This window comes from Pristiophorus japonicus, chromosome 22 (genome assembly GCF_044704955.1).
Source record: "Pristiophorus japonicus isolate sPriJap1 chromosome 22, sPriJap1.hap1, whole genome shotgun sequence".
Classification (NCBI taxonomy): domain Eukaryota; kingdom Metazoa; phylum Chordata; class Chondrichthyes; family Pristiophoridae; genus Pristiophorus; species Pristiophorus japonicus.
The window spans coordinates 44,522,291-44,545,108 of NC_091998.1; the positions used below are offsets into that span (position 1 = coordinate 44,522,291).

The 22,818-nt window shown below is 42.9% G+C and overlaps 3 protein-coding genes and 1 long non-coding RNA gene across 14 annotated transcripts in view; 2 read left to right on the forward strand and 2 right to left on the reverse strand.

Annotated features, from left to right (window-relative positions):
- Positions 1 to 693, reverse strand: part of LOC139234997 (gamma-glutamyl hydrolase) — a 43,202-nt gene extending 42,509 nt beyond the window's left edge. For 8 of the 9 annotated variants that reach the window (XR_011588395.1, XR_011588396.1, XR_011588397.1 and 5 more), the window contains exon 1: positions 272 to 693. Coding sequence is in view for 3 of the 9 variants with exons in the window: in XM_070866059.1 (XP_070722160.1) it covers positions 272 to 359 (88 nt within the window). In the remaining 6 variants the exon portion in view is untranslated. The remainder of the gene's footprint in view (positions 1 to 271) is intronic. The other variant, XM_070866058.1, reaches the window with a different exon arrangement.
- LOC139234996 (inositol 1,4,5-trisphosphate receptor-interacting protein-like) lies at positions 502 to 12,401 on the forward strand. Its single transcript, XM_070866056.1, has 2 exons — positions 502 to 682; positions 8,385 to 12,401. The coding sequence occupies exon 2, from the start codon at positions 8,386 to 8,388 to the stop codon at positions 10,000 to 10,002; it is 1,617 nt and encodes a 538-aa protein (XP_070722157.1). The 5' UTR covers positions 502 to 682; position 8,385; the 3' UTR covers positions 10,003 to 12,401.
- On the reverse strand, positions 2,532 to 22,742 carry LOC139234999 (uncharacterized). Of its 2 annotated transcripts, none has more exons than XR_011588398.1 (4): positions 22,359 to 22,736; positions 22,150 to 22,269; positions 12,040 to 12,198; positions 2,532 to 2,687 (listed from the first exon to the last, which is right to left on the reverse strand). It is a non-coding gene; the product is annotated as an uncharacterized lncRNA (long non-coding RNA). The 2 variants fall into 2 exon arrangements; XR_011588399.1 differs by lacking the exon at positions 2,532 to 2,687 and adding an exon at positions 10,074 to 10,813 and having other exon boundaries at positions 22,359 to 22,742.
- Positions 22,452 to 22,818, forward strand: part of ncaph (non-SMC condensin I complex, subunit H) — a 28,351-nt gene continuing 27,984 nt past the window's right edge. For both annotated transcript variants that reach the window (XM_070866054.1, XM_070866055.1), the window contains exon 1: positions 22,452 to 22,689. The gene's annotated coding sequence lies outside the window, so the exon portion shown is untranslated. The remainder of the gene's footprint in view (positions 22,690 to 22,818) is intronic.

Genomic DNA, 22,818 nt, shown 5'->3' on the forward strand with positions numbered 1-22,818 from the left:
AACTGAAACTCGGACGAGACGTTAAAAACACGGCCCTCTCAAGTGGACGGAAAAGATCCCATGGCACTATTTCGAAGAAGACTTATGCCCGGTGTCCTGGCCATACAAAGTTGGGGGAGACTGCTTTTGCCAAGTCAACTATTGTGAGAAAGAGGAAGTTAACGCCTAAAGGAAGTAAGTCGAGGGGGAATGCTAACAGGGCATGGACCAGGCAAGACAAGACCCTGGCAGGGCACTCCTATCCCCCCTGAATACCAGAGTGACTACTTACCAATAATGGGTCTCTGGTTGATTTGCACCGTCAGCAGCCCGGGGAAAGAGCTGCAGCCTAAGAGGAGAAGCAAGAGTGCAGCCATCATTATGTTGCCCAAATGTTAATTTCCAACGCAGAAGTACCGCTCGCATTAACACACTGCTGACTCTCCGAACGATGCGAAACCAGCAAAGCTTACAGCGGCGCTCCAGTAACCCAGAAGGTATATGGGGGAGGTTTTGGCCGGGATCTCCCACCCCCAGCTGGGTGTTGGCGTCACAGGGAGGTATTGTCCCGCCTCAACGGCGCGGCCAGAGGCGGAGACGGCGCTGGCCAGATATGGCAGCGTGAACCAAGCAGCGCCGCCCGTGCCGAGCAGGGAGCCCCCAGCATCATGTGAAGCGGGGCATCGGGGCCACGAGTGACCAGGTAAGAGGCAGTGGAGCCCGCCGCAACACAAGAGCGCTTCATCAGGCTCCCTTAAAGCCAAGTCCCAGGCTGCATATGTTCCCCCTTCCCCCCCACCCAGTTAGAGCTCCTCCTCCTGCAGAAAAACCTGAAACTTTAGTTTCTGTTACTTAGAACCACCTCCAGCACATTTACATTCCTCCCTGCTAGACCCAACACCCTTTGAACAACTCCTGCTGACTTTTTTAAATGTTGGCAATTAAAAGTCAAATATGTGCCCCTTTTTTTTTACCCATAAGACCTGTAAATTAACAAAAAAAAGTTTAAAGAAACCTTTAACAAATTAAATCAAAATTCTATTTCCTGTTGTGATAATTCACTCCAGTCCCACCGGTCGCTAAAGACCTCGAGCGTGCCGGTGGACACAGCGTGCTCCATCTCTAGGGTGTAAACATAGCCGCGGAAGTGAGGCAGGCAGGCAGTCGGGCCGAATGACACCCTTGACCGCCCGCTGCCTGGACCTGTTGATGGCCACCGTGGCCAGGCCCAGTCCTACGGGGAGGTCCTCCGACTTGCCCGCTCCCCGTGCACCCCCACCCCAGGTGACCAAAAATCAGGACTGAGGGACTGAACTGGAACCACTAATCGAGAAGCAGCCCCTACAAATAGTGGAAGGGGAGCTGCAACCTCTCCCGCTCGACGTATATATGGAACACGGACTCCTCCGCAGAAAATGCGGGAGTCCTTAAACCCACTTAAACTCGTGCAACACCCTCCAGGCCAAGTCCCCAATAGATAAAGGGAGGACTCCCGCATAGAGAGCCCTCCTTGGGGACCCCCGCCTCCTCCGGATGGCAAGATAGTGCACCAAGACGTGTCCGGATGACAAAATGGAGGGTGTGCACGAGCAGCCCGTAGAGGAATCCCCCTCCGTGCAGAAATGGAAAGACACGGAGGGGATTTCACAACTCCTGCAGTACCCCTCTCCACCAGTAAACTCTGTACCAATTTGGGCGAGGGTTCACCTTTATCAATTCCTTCTTCTCTTCCCTCAACCTCACCTCATTCCACCTCACTTCAAATAGCTCCTATGCTGGGATTCACACTTGCCCCAGTCTAGGGTTCAATGACCTACAGTTGAAGCAGCAATTTTCATTCTGTTGCCTTGTGTATTGTGCATCCGCCACATGTGGTCAGTTGGAAATCCAAATGTCGCTAGTCATTTCTGATTAAAAATGAGTAAAAGACACTGTCCTTGGGTTGTGATTTCAATACTCATTGGCACTGTGTACTTTAACCTATTTGTGTGTTTGCTGGTAAAATGGTAAGATAAAAAGCAGTGTGCGAGTGCTTTTTGATTGAGACTGATTTTCTTCCTTGATTACTGAATGGTGGTAAATGTTTAAGTAAATATACATGGGAAGTACATGTACCTGTGTCCGTGATTGTATGTAAGGTGTTTTCTACTAAAATTAATGCTTGTGGCTATAATGATGTTGCTGTAGCTACACTTGTCAGCAATTTGTATTGGAAAACACTGGTGAGTTTGCCTTATCCTGGAGGACTATGCCCTTTTTTCTTTAGAATATGATCAAGGAACATAAAAGTTATGATATTGGCAGGATTTCCCACACTCTCGCTTCCTTGAAAGCCTACATAGTTCACTAGTTTGCTTTTCCCCAGTTTCAAGCATTCTTGGTCTTCATGCAATGCTTCTTCCCAACCTTTTGTACTTCTTTTCAAAAATAGGTAAAGTAGGCCTCCCTTGTTTAGTGGCTGTTGCTCCAACATTTCTTTTCAACATTCTTTCATCAACATCCATCCTTTTTAGGATACAATACTGACTTTATCAGAGCTTATTCTACCTTTTTTACAGTGTCCTTTTGTGACAATAGAATGATTCCAACTCTTGTAATAGGATTCACGTCCAAGTGAGTGCCGGGATACTGGTGATCAGAGATGTTGTCATGAAAGTGCCTTTGAATGCTGGGGATACCTAAACTCCTGTAACACCTCTCTTGCTCTCCTGGACAAGACATAAGAAAATGTTTAGCTGGTGATGAAACCAATGCAGAATATAAATGGGAAGTCTTTAAGAACAAAATTTAAAAAAAATATGGACAACAAAAATGTGCCTAAAGTCAAAAGAGAGTGTGGTACGAAAAAGCCAAGGTGGCTGACTGTTCATGTACAAAGACAAATGAGATGTAAACATAAATATTTCTACAAATTAAAGTCATATAATACACAACAAAACAGAAAGCGGGAATAGCTAAAGAAAACTAAGGCCACTATTAGATCAGCTAAAAGGATAATGGAAAAGAGGACAGCAGATAATTATGGAAGTAATGGGAAAAGCTTTTTCAGTTATGTGACGAGTCAGAAAACGGTCAAAGACTGTATTGGGCCATTGAAGAATACTTGAGGACTGGTTACTAAGGACTCACTGGTTATGCCGGACATACTAAATGAGCACTTTACATCGGTCTTCACTCTTTAAGATAATGCTTGACTGTCAGAATTCAGTGATATTATTAATACATTTAATATTAACCTACTTGATACTTAGATAAATACAATTAGCAAGCTTAAAATAGATATGGCAACCTCTCTGGATGAAATCCACCCAAGGATTTTCGGGGAGATGGGACAGGGGCTGTGTGAGCCCCTTGACTTAGCTCTTTAATAGCTCGCTGGACTCTCGGACTGTTCCCTTAGACTGAAAGGAGGCTAATGTAGTCCCAATCTTTTTTAAAAAAGGGGGTAAGACGGATCTGGGTAACTATAGGCCCATTAGTGGTAATATTACTTGTCTAGTAATCCAGAAGCCTGGACTATTGATCCGGAGACATTAATTCAAATCTCACCACGTCAGCTGGGGAATTTAAATACAATTGAAATAAATCTGGAATAAAATGCTAGTTTTAGCAATGGTGACCATGAAACTACCAGATTACTACCGGTAAAAACCCATCTGGTTCACTAATGTCCTTTAGGGAAGGAAATCTGCTGTCCTTACCTGGTCTGGCCTATATGTGACTCCAGACCCACAGCAATGTGGTTAACTATTAACTGTCTTCTGAAATGTACCAAACCGTTATAATAAAGTATACTCACCTTCTCCAGCATTGGTTCAAGAAGGCGGCTCACTTCTCAAGGGAAATTAGGAATGGGCAATAAATGCTGGCCTTGCCAGTGATGCCCACATCCCATGAACACATTTTTATTGAAAGTTTGATGTCAGTAATAGGGAAAAAGCTGGAAGGAATCATTAGGGATGCAATATCTGGGCCGAAAATTGCAGTCGGAGGCTTCCTTCGGACGAACACCTCCAACCCGAAAAAAAATCTACGAAAATACCTGGTGGTCCCGGAGGAACGCAAGATTCCAGTCGGAGGCCTTCATTTGTTGCGCAGCGCACGGTAACAGGTCTTCGAGGTATGTACGCATATGCTGGAATCACGTAGGTCTGGGCCACCAATCACTATTCTCATTGATAATAATGGGAACGCCGTTTGTACGAGCTCCCATTAATATCAATGAGAAAAAAACCCTAAAACAAGAAACACAGTGCAATAAATTAAAAAAAACAATTAGCATATTTAAAATTAATTGAAATTGAATATAATTCAATGTTTTAGAAAATGTTTTATTTTAATAGGGTTAAAAATAAACTTACCTTAATGGACAGGGTTTTTAATATAAAAATTAGTGATTACATTTAATTTTTCTATGTTTTAAAACACTTAAGCTGGTAAAAGTGAGTTATGCGCCTGCTTTTACCAGGCGTAAGAGTTTGAAGGACATTCGCTGGGCAGGAGTTGGGTAAATAGCCCAATCTCTGCCCTGCGGATGTCCTTCCTGCGGCGAAGTGTAGGATCTGTCTAAAGAAATTTTGACAGATCGGAAAAGCTGGTTCTCGATGCATGCACATCGCGTACAGAGAACCGGCTTTTGTAAGGCCTCGCCGGGTGTGCGCGCACTTTGTACGCACCCAGCGAGGCCGCAATGTTCGGCCCATGATTACTTGGATAAAAAGGGAAATATTAAGGACACCCAACATGGCTTCAAAAAATAAAGGACGTCCTGTCTTATAAATTTGATTTGTATTTTTTGAACAAGTCACTAAGATAATGGATGAGGAAAACCTGGTAGATATTGTCTACCTAAACGTCCATGAGGCTTTTGACATGGTACCACATATGGGGCTTTTCTACAAGATAAAACGCTCGTGTATTAGTGGCAGTCTACTGCACTGGATTGTGAACTGGCTGAAAGCCCGTAGACAAATATGGTTGTAGGTCGATTTGGATCTGCTTGGAGTCCGGTCACCAATGCTGTCCCGCAGGGATCGTGTTAGGACCGTTGCTGTTTACTATTATTAATGATCTAGATGTGGGTGTTGGGGGAACGATCTGCAAGTTTGCTGATGATAGTAAGATATGTGTGAGAGTAAAGGCTGTTGACGATGTTCGACTACTAGAGGCAGATCTAGATGTGCTGTGTTATTGGGCTCGGGACTGGCAAATGATCTTTAACTTAGAAAAGTGCAGTTATGCATGTGGGCAGGGTGAATGCTGCCATGGTATAACCTTCAGGGGAAAGTACTAAAGCGGTGGAGAAAGAGAGGGAGATCTGGGCGTTTTAGTGCATAAAAGATCTCAAGGTTCATGACCAATACCGTAAAGCGATTGCTAGAGCAAATAGGGTACTAGGATATATTTATATAGGAAATTTGACTATAAAACAAAGCATACTATTTTGTCCTTGCACTCGGCCTCAGTTAGAATACTGTGTCCAGTTTTGATGGTCTCCTGTGGTGGATGATATTGAGGCTTTGGAAAGGGTGCAGAGGAGGATAGCTAGGTTAATTCCCAGTTTGAAGCATCTTGCTTATCAAGACAGCCTAAAAGAGCTGAGACTCTTCACTTTAGAGAAGCGCAGACTTCATAGAATCATATAATGATGCAGCACATAAGGATTTGATCCATTGTACTTGTGTCAGCTCTTTGGTAGAGCTATCTAATTAATCCCACTCCCCCGCTCTTTCCTCATAACCTTGTCATTGAATCTGCTTCCACCACCGTTTCAGGCAGTGCATTCCAGATCACAACAACTTACTGCGTATTATTTTTTTAAAGTTTCCTCATGTCGCCTCTGGTTCTTTTGCCAATCATATTAAATCTATGTCCTCTGGTTACTGATCTTTCTGCCACTGGAAATCGTTATTTACTCTACAAAACCATTCATGATTTTGAACATCTCTATCAAATCTCTTCTTAACCTTCTCTCCTCTAAGAAGAACAACCCCAGCTTCTCAGTCTCTCCACGTAACTGAAGTCCTTCATCCCTGGAACCATTCTAGTAAATCTCACCTGCACCCTTTCCAAGGCCTTCACATCCTTCCTAAAGTGTGTGTCCAAAATTGAACACAATACTCCAGCTGTGACCTAACCAGTATTTTATAAATGTTTAGCATAACTTCCTTGCTTTTGTACTCTATTCCTCTATTAATAAAGCCACAGATCTCATATGCTTTTTTAACAGCCTTCTCAATTGGCCCTGCGCACTTCAAAGATTGGTGTACATACATCCACAGGTCTCTCTGTTCCTTCGCCCCTTTTAAAATTGATCCATTTAGTTCATATTGCTTCTCCTCATTCTTCCTACCAAAATGTATCACTTCACACTTCTCTGTGTTAAGGGATGATTTGATCGAGGTTTATAAGATGATGAAGAGAATAAATTTTGTTTGTGTAGACAGCTTGTTTCAACTAAGTTGGTTGGAGAGGACCAGAGGTCATGTAAGGCCAGAACTATATGATATGTCGAGGTGGTTCTTTACCCAGAGTAGTCCTTCAAGTGAGAGCTAGACCTGTTTCACCTCCTACAAAAGGTAGGTATGTGTAACATTAATCAGGATCAGAGTGGTCTCTTAAAACTAGTTTTGATCACCTGGAGTGTTAGAGAGGAATTTTACAGATCCCCTTTCCAATTGGCCTGAGTTTTTAATCTGATTTTTTACCTTCCCATAAGAGATCACATAGCTTTCGGGTGGGGTGGCGAGTGTGTATATTGTGATGACAATGCATCCAGCCTGTTTGGGACAGTGGGTCTTTTCCTGTCCATTCAATCTGTTTGGGACAGGCTGGATGGACCAAATGGTCATTTCCTGTCCATCATTGTTCGTATGCCTGTTGTTAGTCTGGTGATCCTTCTTGCTGCCCCCCCACCTCCCAACTCCTCCATTGCAACCATTCTGGTCTATTTTATTGGTAGTTCTCTGGTTAGGTCTCTTCCATGTCCTTTCTTGTTCCTAGATATCCTGCCTTCTATCTTCCTCCTCCCCTACATTCTCATGTTTTTGAAATCAAGATTCATGTAGTGTTTCTACCCTAACTCACTCCTTCCCAAGAATTCACAGTTGTTGAGCTCCTCACCACTCCCAGTTTTCCATTCCTCATGTAAACTACAGGCTTTTAAAGTTCAAGCTTGGCATTACCTAATCACGACATCTTCTTTCCAACCTTGGTATCCTGCGCTGTGAGCTTTGGCACTTCAATTATAAATTAAAAACCAGGTTGCTCCAGATTCAGTGGGATCTGCTCATTGTGTACAAACTGGATTCTGAATCTTCTCGGGTTTGCTAGAAAAGAGAGTATTTGCACACTCGGTGTTGTGGTATATTTATACTTATACAGTCCTTGGCATTTTAGGGATGATTTTCCTGCATTTGCGCTACCAGTGCAGATCAGGAAATTGGGCGTGCCATCTATGATTTTCCAGCCATTAATTTTTACTGCAGCGTAGGTTTACCAGAATGATACCCGGACTCCAAAGGTTAAGTTACGAGGAAAGATTACACAAATTAGGGTTGTATTTGCTAGAATTTAGAAGGTTAAGGGGTGATGTGATCAAAGTTTTCAAGATATTAGGGGGAACAGATAGAGTAGATAGAGAGAAACTATTTCTGCTATTTGGGCACAATCTAAAAATTAGAGCCTGACTTTTCAGGAGTGAAATTAGGAAACACTTCTACACACACAGGGTGGTAGAAGTTTGGAACTGTCATCCGCAAACGACAGTTGATGCTAGATTAGTTAATTTTAAATCTGAGATCGATAGATTTTTGTTAACCAAAGGTATTAAGGAATATTGACCAAAGGAGGGTATAGAAACATAAAAAATAGGTGCAGGAGTAGGCCATTCAGTCCTTTGAGCCTGCACCACCATTCAGTATGATCATGGCTGATCATGCAACTTCAGTACCCCATTCCTGTTTTCTCTCCATAACCCTTGATCCCTTTAGCCATAAGGGCCAAATCTAATTCCCTTTTGAATATTTTAAGTTAGGTCGCAGACGGTCCACGATCTCATTGAATAGCGGAACAGGCTCGAGGGGCTCAAGGGCTTACTCCTGCTCCTATGTTTAATGGGTGTCCACAATTTCTGACTATGTATGGTCGGTGGGTGAGTCTCTACACTGGCCCAATGTTCATTAATTGCTGCCCACTTATCAACTCCTATGAGACAGCTTGGAGCAATTATTAGGATAGGAAAGGCAGCTGTATATATTATAAAACAGTGACAGAGGATGAATTATTGAAAGGCTTGCAAGGTCTCACAACGGGAGCACAGCCTCTGATAGATGTACTAATGCAGTTGCCACTGTGAATGACACACACATCTTCTGAACATCTGTTCTCTTGCTTGTTGTTCATAGGATGCCAGCACTATTGGGGCTTTTCAGCGTGTGCCTCCTGGTGATCACGGGGAGCTTATACCACCCCCGCCTGCTGAGTGATGAAGTTGAGAGTGAAGAGGTCCAGTCAAGAATGAAGGAGCAGGAGGACCACTACAAGCTGGAAATGGAGCGCCTCCAGAAAGAAGTGGATGAGAAAACTAATAGCGAGCATGAAATGAAGGTTAATAACAACGTAAGAGCAGAAAACACATTGCAGATAGATTGGAACACCTGGAATATTCTCCTAATGGTCACAATTCTGTTCGTGGAACTGTGGAGACAGGACACTTGGCCCCAGATACCACACAACTATAACAGCGAGGAAGAAGAGGAAGGAGAAAAGGAAAATGAATTTCCTCAACGAATTTATAGCAACATTTTGAATATTCCTGACAAATGTGTGCTGGATCAATTTTACGACACATGTATTCAGAATGGGAGTCAAGAGCCGCTGCAGACGAGCGAATTTGTTGAAAGCTTTGTGGACAATCTCTTGGAAGCCTGTAGAACCCTTTGCCAATGGGATTCTGAGCTGATCCTTGAAGACTGTGTGGGCATTGGGAGTCAGTTTGAGAGATGGGGCTGCAAGACGCCCTCGGTGTATGATATTTTGGTTCCGATTTATCTTCAGGATGAATATTGCTTTAAACCGGAGATCTGTTGCTGTGACATCCCACCTGATAAGCAAAGTTATGGCCGGATTGTTATGGTAACACCTAGCAGCACTGACTTGGGCTGCCTGTGTAAAAACACTGAACTCGAAGGAGATGTTCTCTGCCTTATTCACAGCAAAAGGTTTGAAGCTGATGTTCGTGCCAATTGCCTGGCTTCTATCGTGTGCTCTGAATGGTATTTGGACTACAAGAAAGTCCTGAAATGGTTCAGGGTTGCACTGGCAAAATCCTGGAGCAAGGTTTGTCATAAGTACGATTTTCAACTTTCCTTCCATAATATCACTGGTTGCTGCGGTTTGAAAGTTGAGTATCAGTCGGGACGAAACATCTACATTAAAGTCTTCCCTGCTGTGAGGCTGAAGGATTCAGACGTTTACCTCGTGTCCAACTTTTCCGATTACGCCAAGAATACTGTGCTGTCCACTACCTACTGGCACATATCCTGTGCTGTCTGCGAATATCGATTTCTGAAAATCATGGCAAAAAGTGTGCCCAAAAACAGCTGTCACCTCAAGTGCCTTCAAATATTGATCTTTCTAACTGAAAAGCTGCGCAGCGCTCCAGACCAGCGGATCGTTCTTGGGTCCTACCTTTTTAAGACTGTACTTATGCATCTGTTGTTAAGTCAGCCGTACTCAAACTGGCACGAATGTCACCTGGAACATAGGCTCAGAGACATTTTGAAGTACCTTGGAAAATGCTTGGATGAAAAACGGCTCCACCGATTTATGATTGGGAATCAGACCTTTCCTAAGCAAATTGGAATCCCGGAAATGCTTCTGTATGCCGAGCCTATAAACCTCTTCCGGTCCTTTGTGACACAGCGTGATTCTTACAGTCAGGCACTAATGGAATATCAAAAACTACTAAGAGACATGGGTCCGTTAATGATGGAATGCATTAAAGATAATACAGTCAGCTGATTGAAAACTGAGCCTTTGCTCCTGGGTTGGGAGCAGAATTATTTAACAGATATGTAATATTTACAGCCCTGCTAATAGATGTGTTATTTACATCCCACTCATTTCTGTTCTTCTTTAATACATAGCCCAAACATATCTGATGGCGTTTTATGGTCACATATTCGCCCCAGGGTGATGTGGGTGGTTTTTTTTGGTGGCAGATGCACTGAGGCTCTCTGCTTTCACCTCCTGCCCTCGGGGAACATTTATGACATTCACCCATTCGGACATCTTGGAAGTTGCAAAGATGTTGAAAGGAACTGTGTGACTGAGGATTTCCTTTGTTTCTCAGATCATGAGCTGGCCTCGCCATTCCAAATGGGATGAGCTGGCAGTGAGTGGCCTAGTCATTCCAGATGAACTTGCAAAGGAGTAAATAGAGCGACGAGTCAGTGCTTTGGTGCGACGGTAGATATGGGTTAAATATCAGCTGACTGAGACACATTACCGAGCAAAAAAATAAATCCAAACTTCTAATTCTTGCTCACTGCCATGTAGAAATCATGATGTAGTGACCAGGAGATCATCACGAATGTACTGCACAAATAAGGTCGATCGTCAGACTACTACAATAGGTCAATCCTTTATTTGGTGCGGGACTGTCGTCTTCATAACCCTAACCACAATTTATTACGTGTGAAACTTTATTGCAAAGATTTGAACTACAAATTAAACTTAAGACTTTACCATAGGAAACTGAGCAGAGCTTGCTTGTAGATTTTCTCACTAGATTTCCACATTTCTGTTGTTCATGGGTGAGTGAGGGTGTATTCTGAAAGAAAGATGACAATTGTGCAAGGGCATCGTGAGGATTTTAAAATGAGGGAGGGACTGGTTGTCAACCAGATGTTTTTCTCTCCTTAAATCAGCGAGTACAAGCTTGAAGGTTGAGTGGATGCGTTCCCCGTGGGATGGTGATGAGCCAAAGGCCTCGGAGCTGCACGGCTTGTAGGAATGGAGGTGGGGCTGATTTAATCTTAAAGCCCAACTCCATCCAAGGCTTGGGGCAGTCTCCATATTTGTGTCAGGCTCTTCCAAACCTCTCATACTCCTGGACAACGTGCAAGAGAGTTTGCCCTTTTGACCGGTGATCCCTCTCGCCATCCAGCCTGTTGCTGCCTTTCTTGTCTCCACTTTGTTTATATTAATTCAGTCAATACTCCTGCTGAACTTTCCTTTGTTCAAACTACAACACCCTAATTCCTCGTTTCCTCACTGAACTGAAATGAAAATTCACACAATCTGCAACCCTTATCCTTTCAAAAGCCTCAAAACTGTGGAACTATTTACCTTTCTCAGTCTTTCCTTCTTTGCAATTTAGCAACTTAAAAAATAATATCTTTTCAACCGTGGTGATATTTTGTACAAGGCCTTGGGCCTTCATCCAGGATCATTTTTAAAATTGCAGTGTTCCTGTGTAATGTGTATAATAGGGTGATGTCTATTCTATTATATACTCTTGTTTTATAATGAATAAACATTTTTATATTTTCTAACAGAGTTCACATCCTCAATCTTCTTAGCACATGGGAATGTGTCAGTTCCCACAACCTCCACTGTACATAACAGCAGTAGGGCAAGAGCAATACATTTTGGGCCAATGATGTATACTCCAAAGGAACTTCGGCATCCTTTAAGGAGATATCATTGCAGTTGTGCTTGGCATTTGGGACGTGTGCGTTTAATTGTATTTGATATGTAACATTAATAATTTAAAGAATCAGATAGGTTTCAGCAGAGGACACCCTTTGTTCTACTGTGTCTCTGTCAAAGCTAGTATTATATCAGAGCTGTATACTCCAATCTTTTCCTGTACATCTAATTTTCTTTTAAATGTAATTGACTTTGCAACCATATTCTGAAATCCTTCCTGTATGAATTTGTTTACCCGATCTACTCATTGGGCCGGCCCGCTCAAAATAGAAAGGAGCAACTTCACCCTGTACTGCTGGGTGGGTAACATGTACATTCCCATACAGGTGCATAGTGTTGACTTGCCTTCATTGTATAGCTGTGGTCCCCAGATGATTGTGCACCTATCCAGACTGCATTTGAATATTTCTGAAATGGTTTGAAATGCCTTGAGTGCTTGGTGAGACCACGATGACAGATATCCAAATGGGAACTCCCAGAGCCTTTACTCATCAACTGTGTAGTCTAAAAGGGACAAATGTTATGTTATCAGATGAATAATACATTGTGATTTACGTGGTATATCCCTGTCTGTATAAAGTGACACATTCTCTGACTTACTGTGAGCAATACTGCGCGACATTTGCTAGTAATGTAATAAAAAATGGTGGGCCGAGCACACATTTCAAGTGTCGCACTCAATTTTCTGTCAAAAAGTCAAAACATATGCAGGATTCTGACCTGCAGCCTGAATAGCAATTAAACTGAATGAACTCACCCAGTGCTTACTTAACAGCAATTAGACATTGTGACCTTTATAGGGGTATAATCGCACCTTAGCAGCAGGCAATACGTTGTGGGTTGCTTGGTATGGCCAACACAACCCAAAAACAAATGAACTGCTCATTCCTCTATTGGGATCTTGCTGTGCACACTAGGAGCTGTATTTATCCAGATAACAGTGACATCAAAAGTAATTAATTGGATGCGACGTGCTGCGGATGTGATAAGGCACTAAATAAATATGTTTTTTATAACGTTTCCGTCCTTATAAAGCACCATAATCACCCGACGTACTGTGACTAATGCCTTGAGAGATCTGCTAGTATTTATATATAATTGAGACATATGTAAATCCTGTCCATTATGTCACACCGTGGCAGTGTCACACAAATTTCTTGCAGCTGATTGGCTCATATGTAATTTTAGGTTACAATAAATTCTAAGAAATGCGACATATTTAGCTACAGTTGGTTCAGTCTATAAAAAAAGTAAATATTTTTCAAACCAATTATCGTACCTCTTTCAGTGTTTACATGAGCGAGTCTCAGAAGGAGGTATTTTTAGTAGCAACTTGTCCCCACAGAGCAAGCCATTTCCTGCAAATCCTATGAATTCCAACCTGCTTTCTCCACATCCTTGCTTTCCACCTCGCCCCCCCGGCCACTACATGGGATTATTATGTCACATTCACAGCTCTGTGTGCAGGTGGATTCTAAGTCTTTTCCTTTGCTGCTCAGATGCGAGGCAGCACCTGATTTTCTCTCTTTAAAAAGGAAGAGAGTAGCAAACACTGGTCCCTTAGAGGCTGAGACTGGAGAAATTATTATGGGGAATAAGAAAATGGCAGAAACGTATATCTGTCTTCACAGCAGAAGACACAAAAAGCATACCAAAAATGGGGGGAACCAAGAGTCTAATGAGGGTGAGGAACTTACTGTAAATAATGTCAGTAGAGAAAAAGTACTAGAGAACGAATGGGACTAAAAGCCGACAAATCCCCTGGACCCGACAGCCTACATCTTAGGGTTTCAAAAGAGGTGGATGCATTGGTTTTGATCCTCCAAAATTCCCGAGATTCTAGAACGGTCCCAGCGGATTGGAAGGTAGCAAATGTAACACTGCTAATCAAGAAAGGAGACAGAAAACAGGGAACTACAGGCCAGTTAGCCTGATAACAGTCATCGGGAAAATGCTGGAATTTATTGTTAAGGAAGTGGTATCAGGGTACTTAGAAAATCATAACATGATTAGGCAGAGTCAACATGGTTTTATGAAAGGGAAATCATGTTTTTTGAGGATGTAACTAGCAGGGTATACAAAGGGGAACTAGTGGATGTAATATATTTGGATTTCCAAAAGGGATTCAATAAGGTGACACATAAAAGGTTATTACACAAGATAAGGGCTCATGGAGTTGGGGGTAATATAGTAGCATGGATAAATTGGTTAACAGACAGAAAACAGAGAGTAGGGATAAACGGGTCTTCTTCAGGTTGGCAGGCTGTAACTAGTGGGATGCCGCAAGAATCAGTGCTGGGTCCTCAGCTATTTACAATCTATATTAATGACCTAGATGAAGGGACTGAGTGTAATGTATCCAAGTTTTCTGATGATACAAAGCTAGGTAGGACAGTAAGCTGTGAGAACAGAGAGTCTGTAAAGGGATATAGACTACATGAGTGGGCAGTAAGGTGGCAGATGGTGTATAACAGAATCATAGAAAATAGGTGCAGGAGCAGGCCATTCAATATGATCATGGCTGATTATGCAACTTCAGTACCCCACTCCCGCCTTCTCTCCATACCCCCTGATCCCCTTAGCCGTAAGGGCCACATCTAACTCCCTCTTGAATATATCCAACGAACAGGACTCAACAACTTTCTGTGGTAGAGAATTCCACAAGTTCACCACTCTCTGGGTGAAAAAGTTTCTCCTCATCTCGGTCCTATATGACTTACTCCTTAATGCAGGGAAATGTGAGGTTATTCACTTTGGTAGGAAGAATAGAACAACAGAATATTTTTAAATAGTGCTAAAATTTTAAATATTGGTGCTCAGAGATTTGGGTGTCCTCATGCAAGAAAGCTAGGATGTAGATACAGCAAGCAATAAGGAAGGAAACTGGAATGTTTATTGCAAGGGGGTTGGAGTATATGAGTAAGGAAGTCTTGCTACAATTATACAGGATGTTGGTAAGACCACCCATGGAATACTGTGCACAGTTTTGGTCTCCTTAACTAAGGAAGGATATACTTGTCTTGGAGGCTAGATTGATTCTTGGGATGAGAGGGCTGTCCTATGATGAATGATTGTGCAGAATGGGCCTATACTCTGGTGTTTAGAAGAATGAGAGGTGATCTGATTGAAACATACAAGATTCTGAGGGGGATTGACATGGTAGATGCTGAGAGGTTGTTTCCCCGGGCTGGAATGTCTAGAATCAGGGGCATAGTCTCAGGATAAGGGGTAGGCCACTTAAGACTGAGATGAAGAAGGATTTCTTCACTCGGAGGATTGCAAAACTTTGGAATTCTCTGCCCCAGAGGATGCTGGGTCTTTGAGTATATTCAAGGCTAAGATAGATAGATTTTTGGGCTCTAGGAGAATCAAGGGATTTGGAGATCGGGTGGGAAAGTGGAGTTGAGGTCAATGATCAGCCATGATCTTATTGAATGGTGGAGTGGGCTCGTAAAGCCTACTCCTGCTCCTACTTTTTATGTTCTCTTTAATGCTAACAGGCCAGACAGCTACCCTGGCAATATCCTTCCACTCCTCACACAGCAACCACTCATTCTGTGTCCATTCACCCTCTTGGGAGTTTCTGCTCTAACACACACATGCTTCTTATGTGATACTCGTATGCCTTTTCTAAAATAACTAATAAGGAGACATGGTGTTGCCCCAATGTCATCAACCAAAAACCATACATGAGTGTCTTCTAAAGAGACACAATTAATAAAGAACTTAACAATAAAAACATAAACTTAAAAATATTATTACCAGTGTCCACTATACACTCCAGTCCCTGCGGTGTTAAGCCTTGTATGCAGAGGCCCCAGTGGAGCATAGTTCCATAAATCTATGTACCAAGCTGGCTTTTTCACAAGTCGCCACTAGAGAGTGCTAGTGTAATTCAAATACTGCAATGTGCAAACTGTACATCCATCACCACTAGATGGTGAGCACATACGATATAGGAGCATGAGTAGGCCATTTGGCTCCTCAAGCCTACTCTGCCATTCAATAAGATCATGGCTGATCTACCTCGACTCCACCTTCCTGTACTTTCCCCATATCCCTTGGTTCACTTAGTACAGGTATCTAAAAATCTTATTGATTTCTGTCTTGAATATACTCAATGACTGAACATCCACAGCCCTCTAGGGTAGAGAATTACAAAGACCCACAATCCTCTAAGTAAAGACATTTCACCTCATCTCAGTTCTAAATGGTCGACCCCTTATTATGAGACTGTGACCCCCTAGTTCTAGACTCCCCAGCTAGGGGAAACATCCTCCGAGCATCCAACCTGTCAAACTGCTTAAGAATTTTACACGTTTCAATAAGATCACCTCTCATTATTCTTAACGGCAGGGAATATAGGCCTAGTCTAGTCAATCTCTCCTCATAGGACAATCTCCCCCCCCCACCCAGCAATTCCAGGAATCAGTCTGGTGAACCTTCATTGCATTCCCTCGAAGGCAAGTATATCCTTCCTTAGGTAAGGAGACTAAAACTGTACACAGTATTCCAGGTGTAGTCTCACCAAGACCCTATATAATTGCAGTAAGATTTATTTCTCTTGAACTCCACTCCTGTTATAATAAAGGCAATTATACTATTGCCATTTTGTGCACTGCAGCACTCACCACACTTCAGCAACAGAGGAATGATGCTAACTTATAGCTCCATGCATTTATTTTGCAGGACAGATGAGATTCCATAGTAAATCTAAAGGATGTGAAATCGCCATGGAATTTTACACCATTTTTAATTTAATCTTTCTAATCAAAAGAAAGATTAGGAAAGAGTGATCATGGCATGGCTGAATTTCAAATTCAGTTGGAGGGTGAGAAAATTGGGTCTCAAACCAGTGCCCTGATCTTAAAGGTGATTACAAAGGTATGAAAGCAGTTGGCTAAAGTGGACTGGGAAAATAGATTAAAGAGTAAGACGGTTGATAAGCAGTGGCAGACATTTAAGGAAATATTTCATAACTCTCAACAAAAATATATCCCAGTGAGAAGGAAAGACTTTAAGAGAAAGGAGAACCATTCGTGGCTAATTAAGGAATTATTAAATTAAAAACAATGGCATATAATGTTGCCAATATTAGTGGGAGGTCAGAGAATTGTGATATTTTTAAAAATCAGCAAAGGACTAAAAAAATAAGAGAGAAGATGGATTATGAGAGTAAACTAGCAAGAAATATAAAAACAGATATATAAAAAGGAAGAGAGTAGTTAAAGTAAATGTTGGTCCCTTAAAGGATGAGATTGGGGAATTAATAATGGGGAACAGGGAAATGGCAGAGACTTTGAACAAATATTTTGTATCGGTCTTCACGGTAGAAGATACTAAAAACATCCCAATAATAGATTATCAAGGGTCTACAGGGAGGTGGGGAACTTAAAACAATCACCCTAACATTAAAGAAAAAGTACTAGGCAAACTAATGAGACTAAAGGTGGAAAGTCCCTTGGACCTGATGGCCTGCATCCTAGGGTCTTAAAAGAAGTGGCTGTAGAGATTGGTTGAAATCTTCTAAAATTTCCTGGATTCTGGAGAGGTCCCAGTGGATTGGAAAACCTCAAATGTAACGCCCCTATTTAAAAAAGGAGGGAGACAGAAAGCAGGAAACTATAGACCAGTTAGCCTAACATCTGTCATTGGGAAAATGCTTGAGTCCATTATTAAGGAAGTAGTAGCAGGATGTTTGGAAAAGCATAATACAGTCAAGCAGAGTCAGCATGGTATTATGAAAGGGAAATCATGTTTGACAAATCTGCTGGAGTTCTTTGGATTTCCAGAAGGCATTCGATAAGGTGCCACATAAAAGGTTACAGCACGAGATAAGAGCTCAGGGGTTTGAGGGTAATAAATTAGCATTGATAGAGGATTGGCTAACTAACAGAGACCAGAGAGTAGGGATAAATGGGTTATTTTTCGATTGGCAAACGGTAACTAGTGGGATGCCACAGGGACTGGTGCTGCGGCCGCAACTATTTACAATCTATATTAATGACTTGGATGAACAGAACAAGTGTAATGCAGCCAAGTTTGCTGATGATACAAAGATGGGTGAGAAAGCAAGTTGTGAGGAGGACACAAAGAATCTGCAAAGGCTAAGTGAGTGGGCAAACATTTGTCAGATGGAGTATAATGTGGTAAAGTGTGAGGTTATCCACTTTGGCAGGAAAAATAAAAAAGCAAATTGTTATTTAACTGGTGAAAGATTACTAAATGCTGCAGTATAGAGGGAACTGGGGTTCTTGTGCATGAAACACAAAAAGTTAGTATGCAAGTACAGCAAGTAATCAGGAACGCAAATGGAATGTTGGCCTTTATAGCAAGGAGGATGGAGTATAAAAGCAGGGAAGTCCTGCTACAACTGTACAGGGTATTGGTGAGACCACACCTATAGTAATGCGCACAGTTTTATTTAAGCAGGGATATACTTGCATTGGAGGCAGTTCAGAGAAGGTTCACTAAGTTGATTCCTGAGAGGAAGGGGTTGTCTTTATTAAGAAAGGTTGAGCAGGTTGGGCCTATACTCATTGGAGTTTAGAAGAATGAATGTGATCTTATTGAAACATGATACTGAGGGGGCTCGACAGGGTAGATGCAGAGAGGATGTTTCCAGTTGTGGGGGAATCTAGAACTGGGGGCATAGTTTAAGAATAAGTCGTCGCCCATTTAGAACTGAGATGAGGAGAAATTTATTTTCTTAGAGGGTCGTAAATCTATGGATTTCTCTGCCCCAGAGAGCTGTGGAGGCTGTGTCATTGAATATATTTAAGGTGGAGATAGACCGATTTTTGAACAAAAAGGGAGTGAAGGGTTATGGGGAGCGGGCAGGGAAGGGGAGCTGAGCCCAAGATCAGATCAGCCATGATCTTATTAAATGGCGGAGCAGGCTGCAGAGGCCAATGGTCTACTCCTGCTCCTATTTCTTATGTTCTTATGAAATGAGAGTGCGGATGGCTCAGTGGGTTAGCACACTGCCTTTTTCCACTGGGAACTCCGTTTCAGCTGAGATTGACAGAATCAATGGGCCCAAGTTTCCACACGATAAAAAACGGGCGCCTCTCCGAGCTGGGCGCCCGTTTTTCGCGCTTAAAACAGCGCCTAAAAAAAACCTCGCAATTCTGGAGCGTTCTGCAGCTCCTTGTCTGCCTGGCGCGGCGCCGATTTCGTAAGTGGGAGGGGGCGGGTACTATTTAAATTAGTTTTTTTCCTGCCGGCAACGCTGCGCGTGCGCATTAGAGCGTTCGCGCATGCTCAGTGTGAAAAAAACATTGGCACTCGGCCATTTTTGTAGTTCTTTGTAGCTGTTTAATTTTTGAACATTTTTTAATAAAAGCACATTGCCATCAGCACATCAGCACTTGCAGCCTTCTCACTGTCTCCTTCCCCCCTCCCCTCCGCGGGAACGAAACGGCTGTTTCCTTCCCCCCCTCCCCGCGGGAACGAACGCCTGCAACATTCTCCGTGCCTGAAGCACTTTCACACAGGTAGGAAGATGGTTTATTTAATCTTTTCTTGGCTTATAAATGTTTATTCAGGTTGGATTTATTTGTATAATATTTGTAGAAGTATAAATAAGGATTTATTGTAGAATTTAATGAGTTCCCTTCCCCCCCCACCTCGTTCTGGACGCCTAATTTGTAACCTGCGCCTGATTTTTTAATGAGTAGAACAGGTTTTTTCAGTTCTACAAAAATCTTCACTTGCTCCATTCTAACTTAGTTTGGAGTACGTTTTCTCTGTGGAAACTTTGAAATCAGGCGTCAGTGGCCGGACACGCCCCCTTTTGAAGAAAAAATTCTGTTCCAAAGTAGAACTGTTCTACCTGACTAGAACTGCAGAAAAAAAAATGTGGAGAATTGCGATTTCTAAGATAGTCCGTTCTCCACCAGTTGCTCCTAAAAATCAGGCGCAAATCATATGGAAACTTGGGCCCAATGTCTCTCTGCAGACTTGAGGCAATTCCCAGTGGTAAGTTCATAAAGAAAGACTTGCATTTGTACAGCACCTTTCACGACCACCGGATGTCTCAAAATGCTTTGCAGCCAATGAAGTATTTTTTAAGTGTAGTCACTGCTGAAATGTGGGAAATGCAGCAGCCAATTTGCGCACAGTAAGCTCCCACAAACAGCGATGTGAGAATGACAAGATAATCTGTTTTTGTTATGTTGATTGAGGGATCCCAGGACACCAGGAAGAACTCCCCTGCTCTTCTTCGAAATAGTGCCATGGGATCTTTTATATCCATCTGAGAGAGCAGACGGGCGCCTCGGTTTAACATCTCATCCGAAAGACGACACCTCTGACAGTGCAGCACTCCCTCAGCACTGCACTGGAGAGGCAGCCTAGATTTTTGTGCTCAAGGACTTGAACCTGCAACCTTCTGATTCAGAGGCACAGCTGACACTGCATAAAAAAGTCCATATTCTACAGTAAATCTGGCACTCTCGCTCCTATGAGTTATCAATTGTGTGAAATGGATAAATTTACATTGCTAGTGTAACCGAGTTTGGCTCGGTTACTTGGTTCAGAGAAAGTAGAATGTTGAACTACATAGCCAAAACAGTAGAATACAAGTCAGGGATTTGTGATCAAACTATACAATGCTGTAGTCATACTGCCCTTTCAGTACTGTGTCCAATTCTGGTAGCTGAGAAATGAGGGAGACATTCAGGCACTGGATTAAGTGCAGAAAAGAGCTGCAGACAGATTAATAGTGTCAAGGGCCCGATTTATAAGAAAAGACTGAAGAAACTGAGGAACATTAGGAACAGGAATAGGCCATGGCTTATTCCGGCATTAAATTAGATCACGGCTGAACTGCATCTCAATTCCACTTTCCTGCCTTTGCTCCATATCCCTTGATACCCTTATCGAACAAAAATCTCTTATTCTTCAAAGCTCCAATTGTATCAGCACTACCGTGTTTTGGAAAAGAGAGTTCCAAATTTCTACTACCCTGTGTGTGAAAACGTGTTTCCCGATTTTGCTCCTGAATGGCCTGGCTCTAATCTTTGTTTTTGATTTCCCCCACCAGAGGAAGTAGTTTATCCGTATCTACTCTAACAAATCCTATTAACATTTTAAATATCTCAATCAGATCATGCCTCCACCTGCTATACTCAAGGGAATCCAAGACAAGTTTATGCAATCTGTCCTTAGAATTTAATCCCCAGTATAATTCTGGTGAAACTGCACAACAACCCCATCTGCACTATTTACTGTCCCTCCTTAAATGTCATTTGCGCAAGCTTGGATATTGTTTAAGGTCCCCTCCACAAACTCGGTTCCCAAGCCACTGACTCCATCCCTCTCCCTAGCATGTATCTGAGGCTGAACCACACTATTCGCAACCTTGGTGTCATATTTGATGCTGAAATGAGCATTTGCCAACATATCCACGGCATAACCAAGACCGCCTATTTCCAGCTCTGTATCATCGCCTATCTCCGCCCCGCATCAGCTCATCCGCTGCTGAAACCTTCATCCTTGCCGTTATTACTCCTAGACTTGACTATTTCAACACACTCTTGGCTGGCCTCCCACGCTCTACCCTACGTAAACTTGAGATCATCCAAAACTCGGCTGCCCATGTCCTAACTGTAAGAATAAAAGTGTTTATTAATGATAACATTGATTCTGTGTATGTATAAATGTTAAAAGTGTAGATTATACAGCTTCCAGCATGGCCTGTTTATGTATTGTCTTAATTGGAAAGCCATTAACTTAATCTAATCAAGAGATGGCTGGACCAGTCCAGACAGCCACATGTGTGAGGAGAGCCAATAAGGAACTGCCCTAGAACCAAGATCCAATCCTGGGGCTTTCTGAGGAACAATGAATTTAAGGAATATAAAAACGCAAACCAGGAACTAGTCTCTCTCTTCTCTCCTGGACACACGGCAAAACCTTCCACTCAAAGACCAGCAGACCGTGTGTTCAGCCAGCCAGAGGGAAATAAAGTATATCGCTTTTTATTATAACCTCATCGTATCTCTGTTGTAACTAAGGTAAATCTGTAGGGTAACTACGACTGTTGCTAGATGTGCATGTGTGTTGTTAATAAACTATTCCGAATTGTTTTAAAAGAATCGTCTCGCTGTCAATTTAATGCCAGAGATTTAGAAATGTTACATAACGTGCACCAAGTCCCATTCACCCCTGCGTTCACTGACCTACGTTGGCTCCCGGTTAAGCAACGCCTTTATTTTAAAACTCCTTGTTTACAAATCGCACCATAGCCTCGCCCCTCCCTAGCTCTGTAATCTCCTCCAGCACGCCAGGATATATCTGTGCTCCTCTAATTCTGGCCATTTGAGCATCCCCCATTTTAATCGCTCCATCATTGGTGGTCGTGCCTTCAGTTGCCAAAGCCCGAAGCTCTAGAATTCCCTCCCTAAACCTCTCCGCCTCTTTCCTCCTTTTAAGACGCTCCTTAAAACCTACCTCTTTCACCAAGCTTTTGGTCGTTTGCCCTAATATCTCTCCTTGCGTGGCTCGGTGTGAAATTTTGTTTGACAGTCGCTTCTGTGAAGCTCCTCGAAATGTTTCGCTACATTAAAGGCGCTATAGAAACAAAAGTTGCTGTGGTTAAAAAAATATAAAATAAATGGAATGAAAAAAAGCTAAATCTGATAATATTTACTATAGATTACATTGTGGAGGGGTAGATCCATGGGGGACACTTTTTCAAATTACTACAATGAAATGTAGGATTTTGACAGGAAATTCTTCACACACACACACACACACACACGCAGAAGGGCAGTCTGCCGGGCGAGCCGCGCGTGCGCACAGTCGAGCCGCGGGAGGTTTTGAATTTGGATGACAGCAACGGACGCCGCCAAGTGAACAACACAAACGGCTTCCCCCCTCCCCCACCGAGGAAATCGGCACCCCGCGGGGGCGGTGGGGTGGGAAAAGTGCTCCGCGAATCCCTGGGGAGGGATAAACGGCATCGGCCGAAGGGGATTGCAGAGGCCGCAGGTCAGTGAGATGGGCCCGGGCGTGGACACGGGCGGGTAAAGGAAACTAGGCCTCGGCGGCAAAGCTCCGGTCGCTGCTGCCGAGCGCGCGGTGATTCCTGCCTCCCCGGGCCGCGCGCGGCGAACTGTC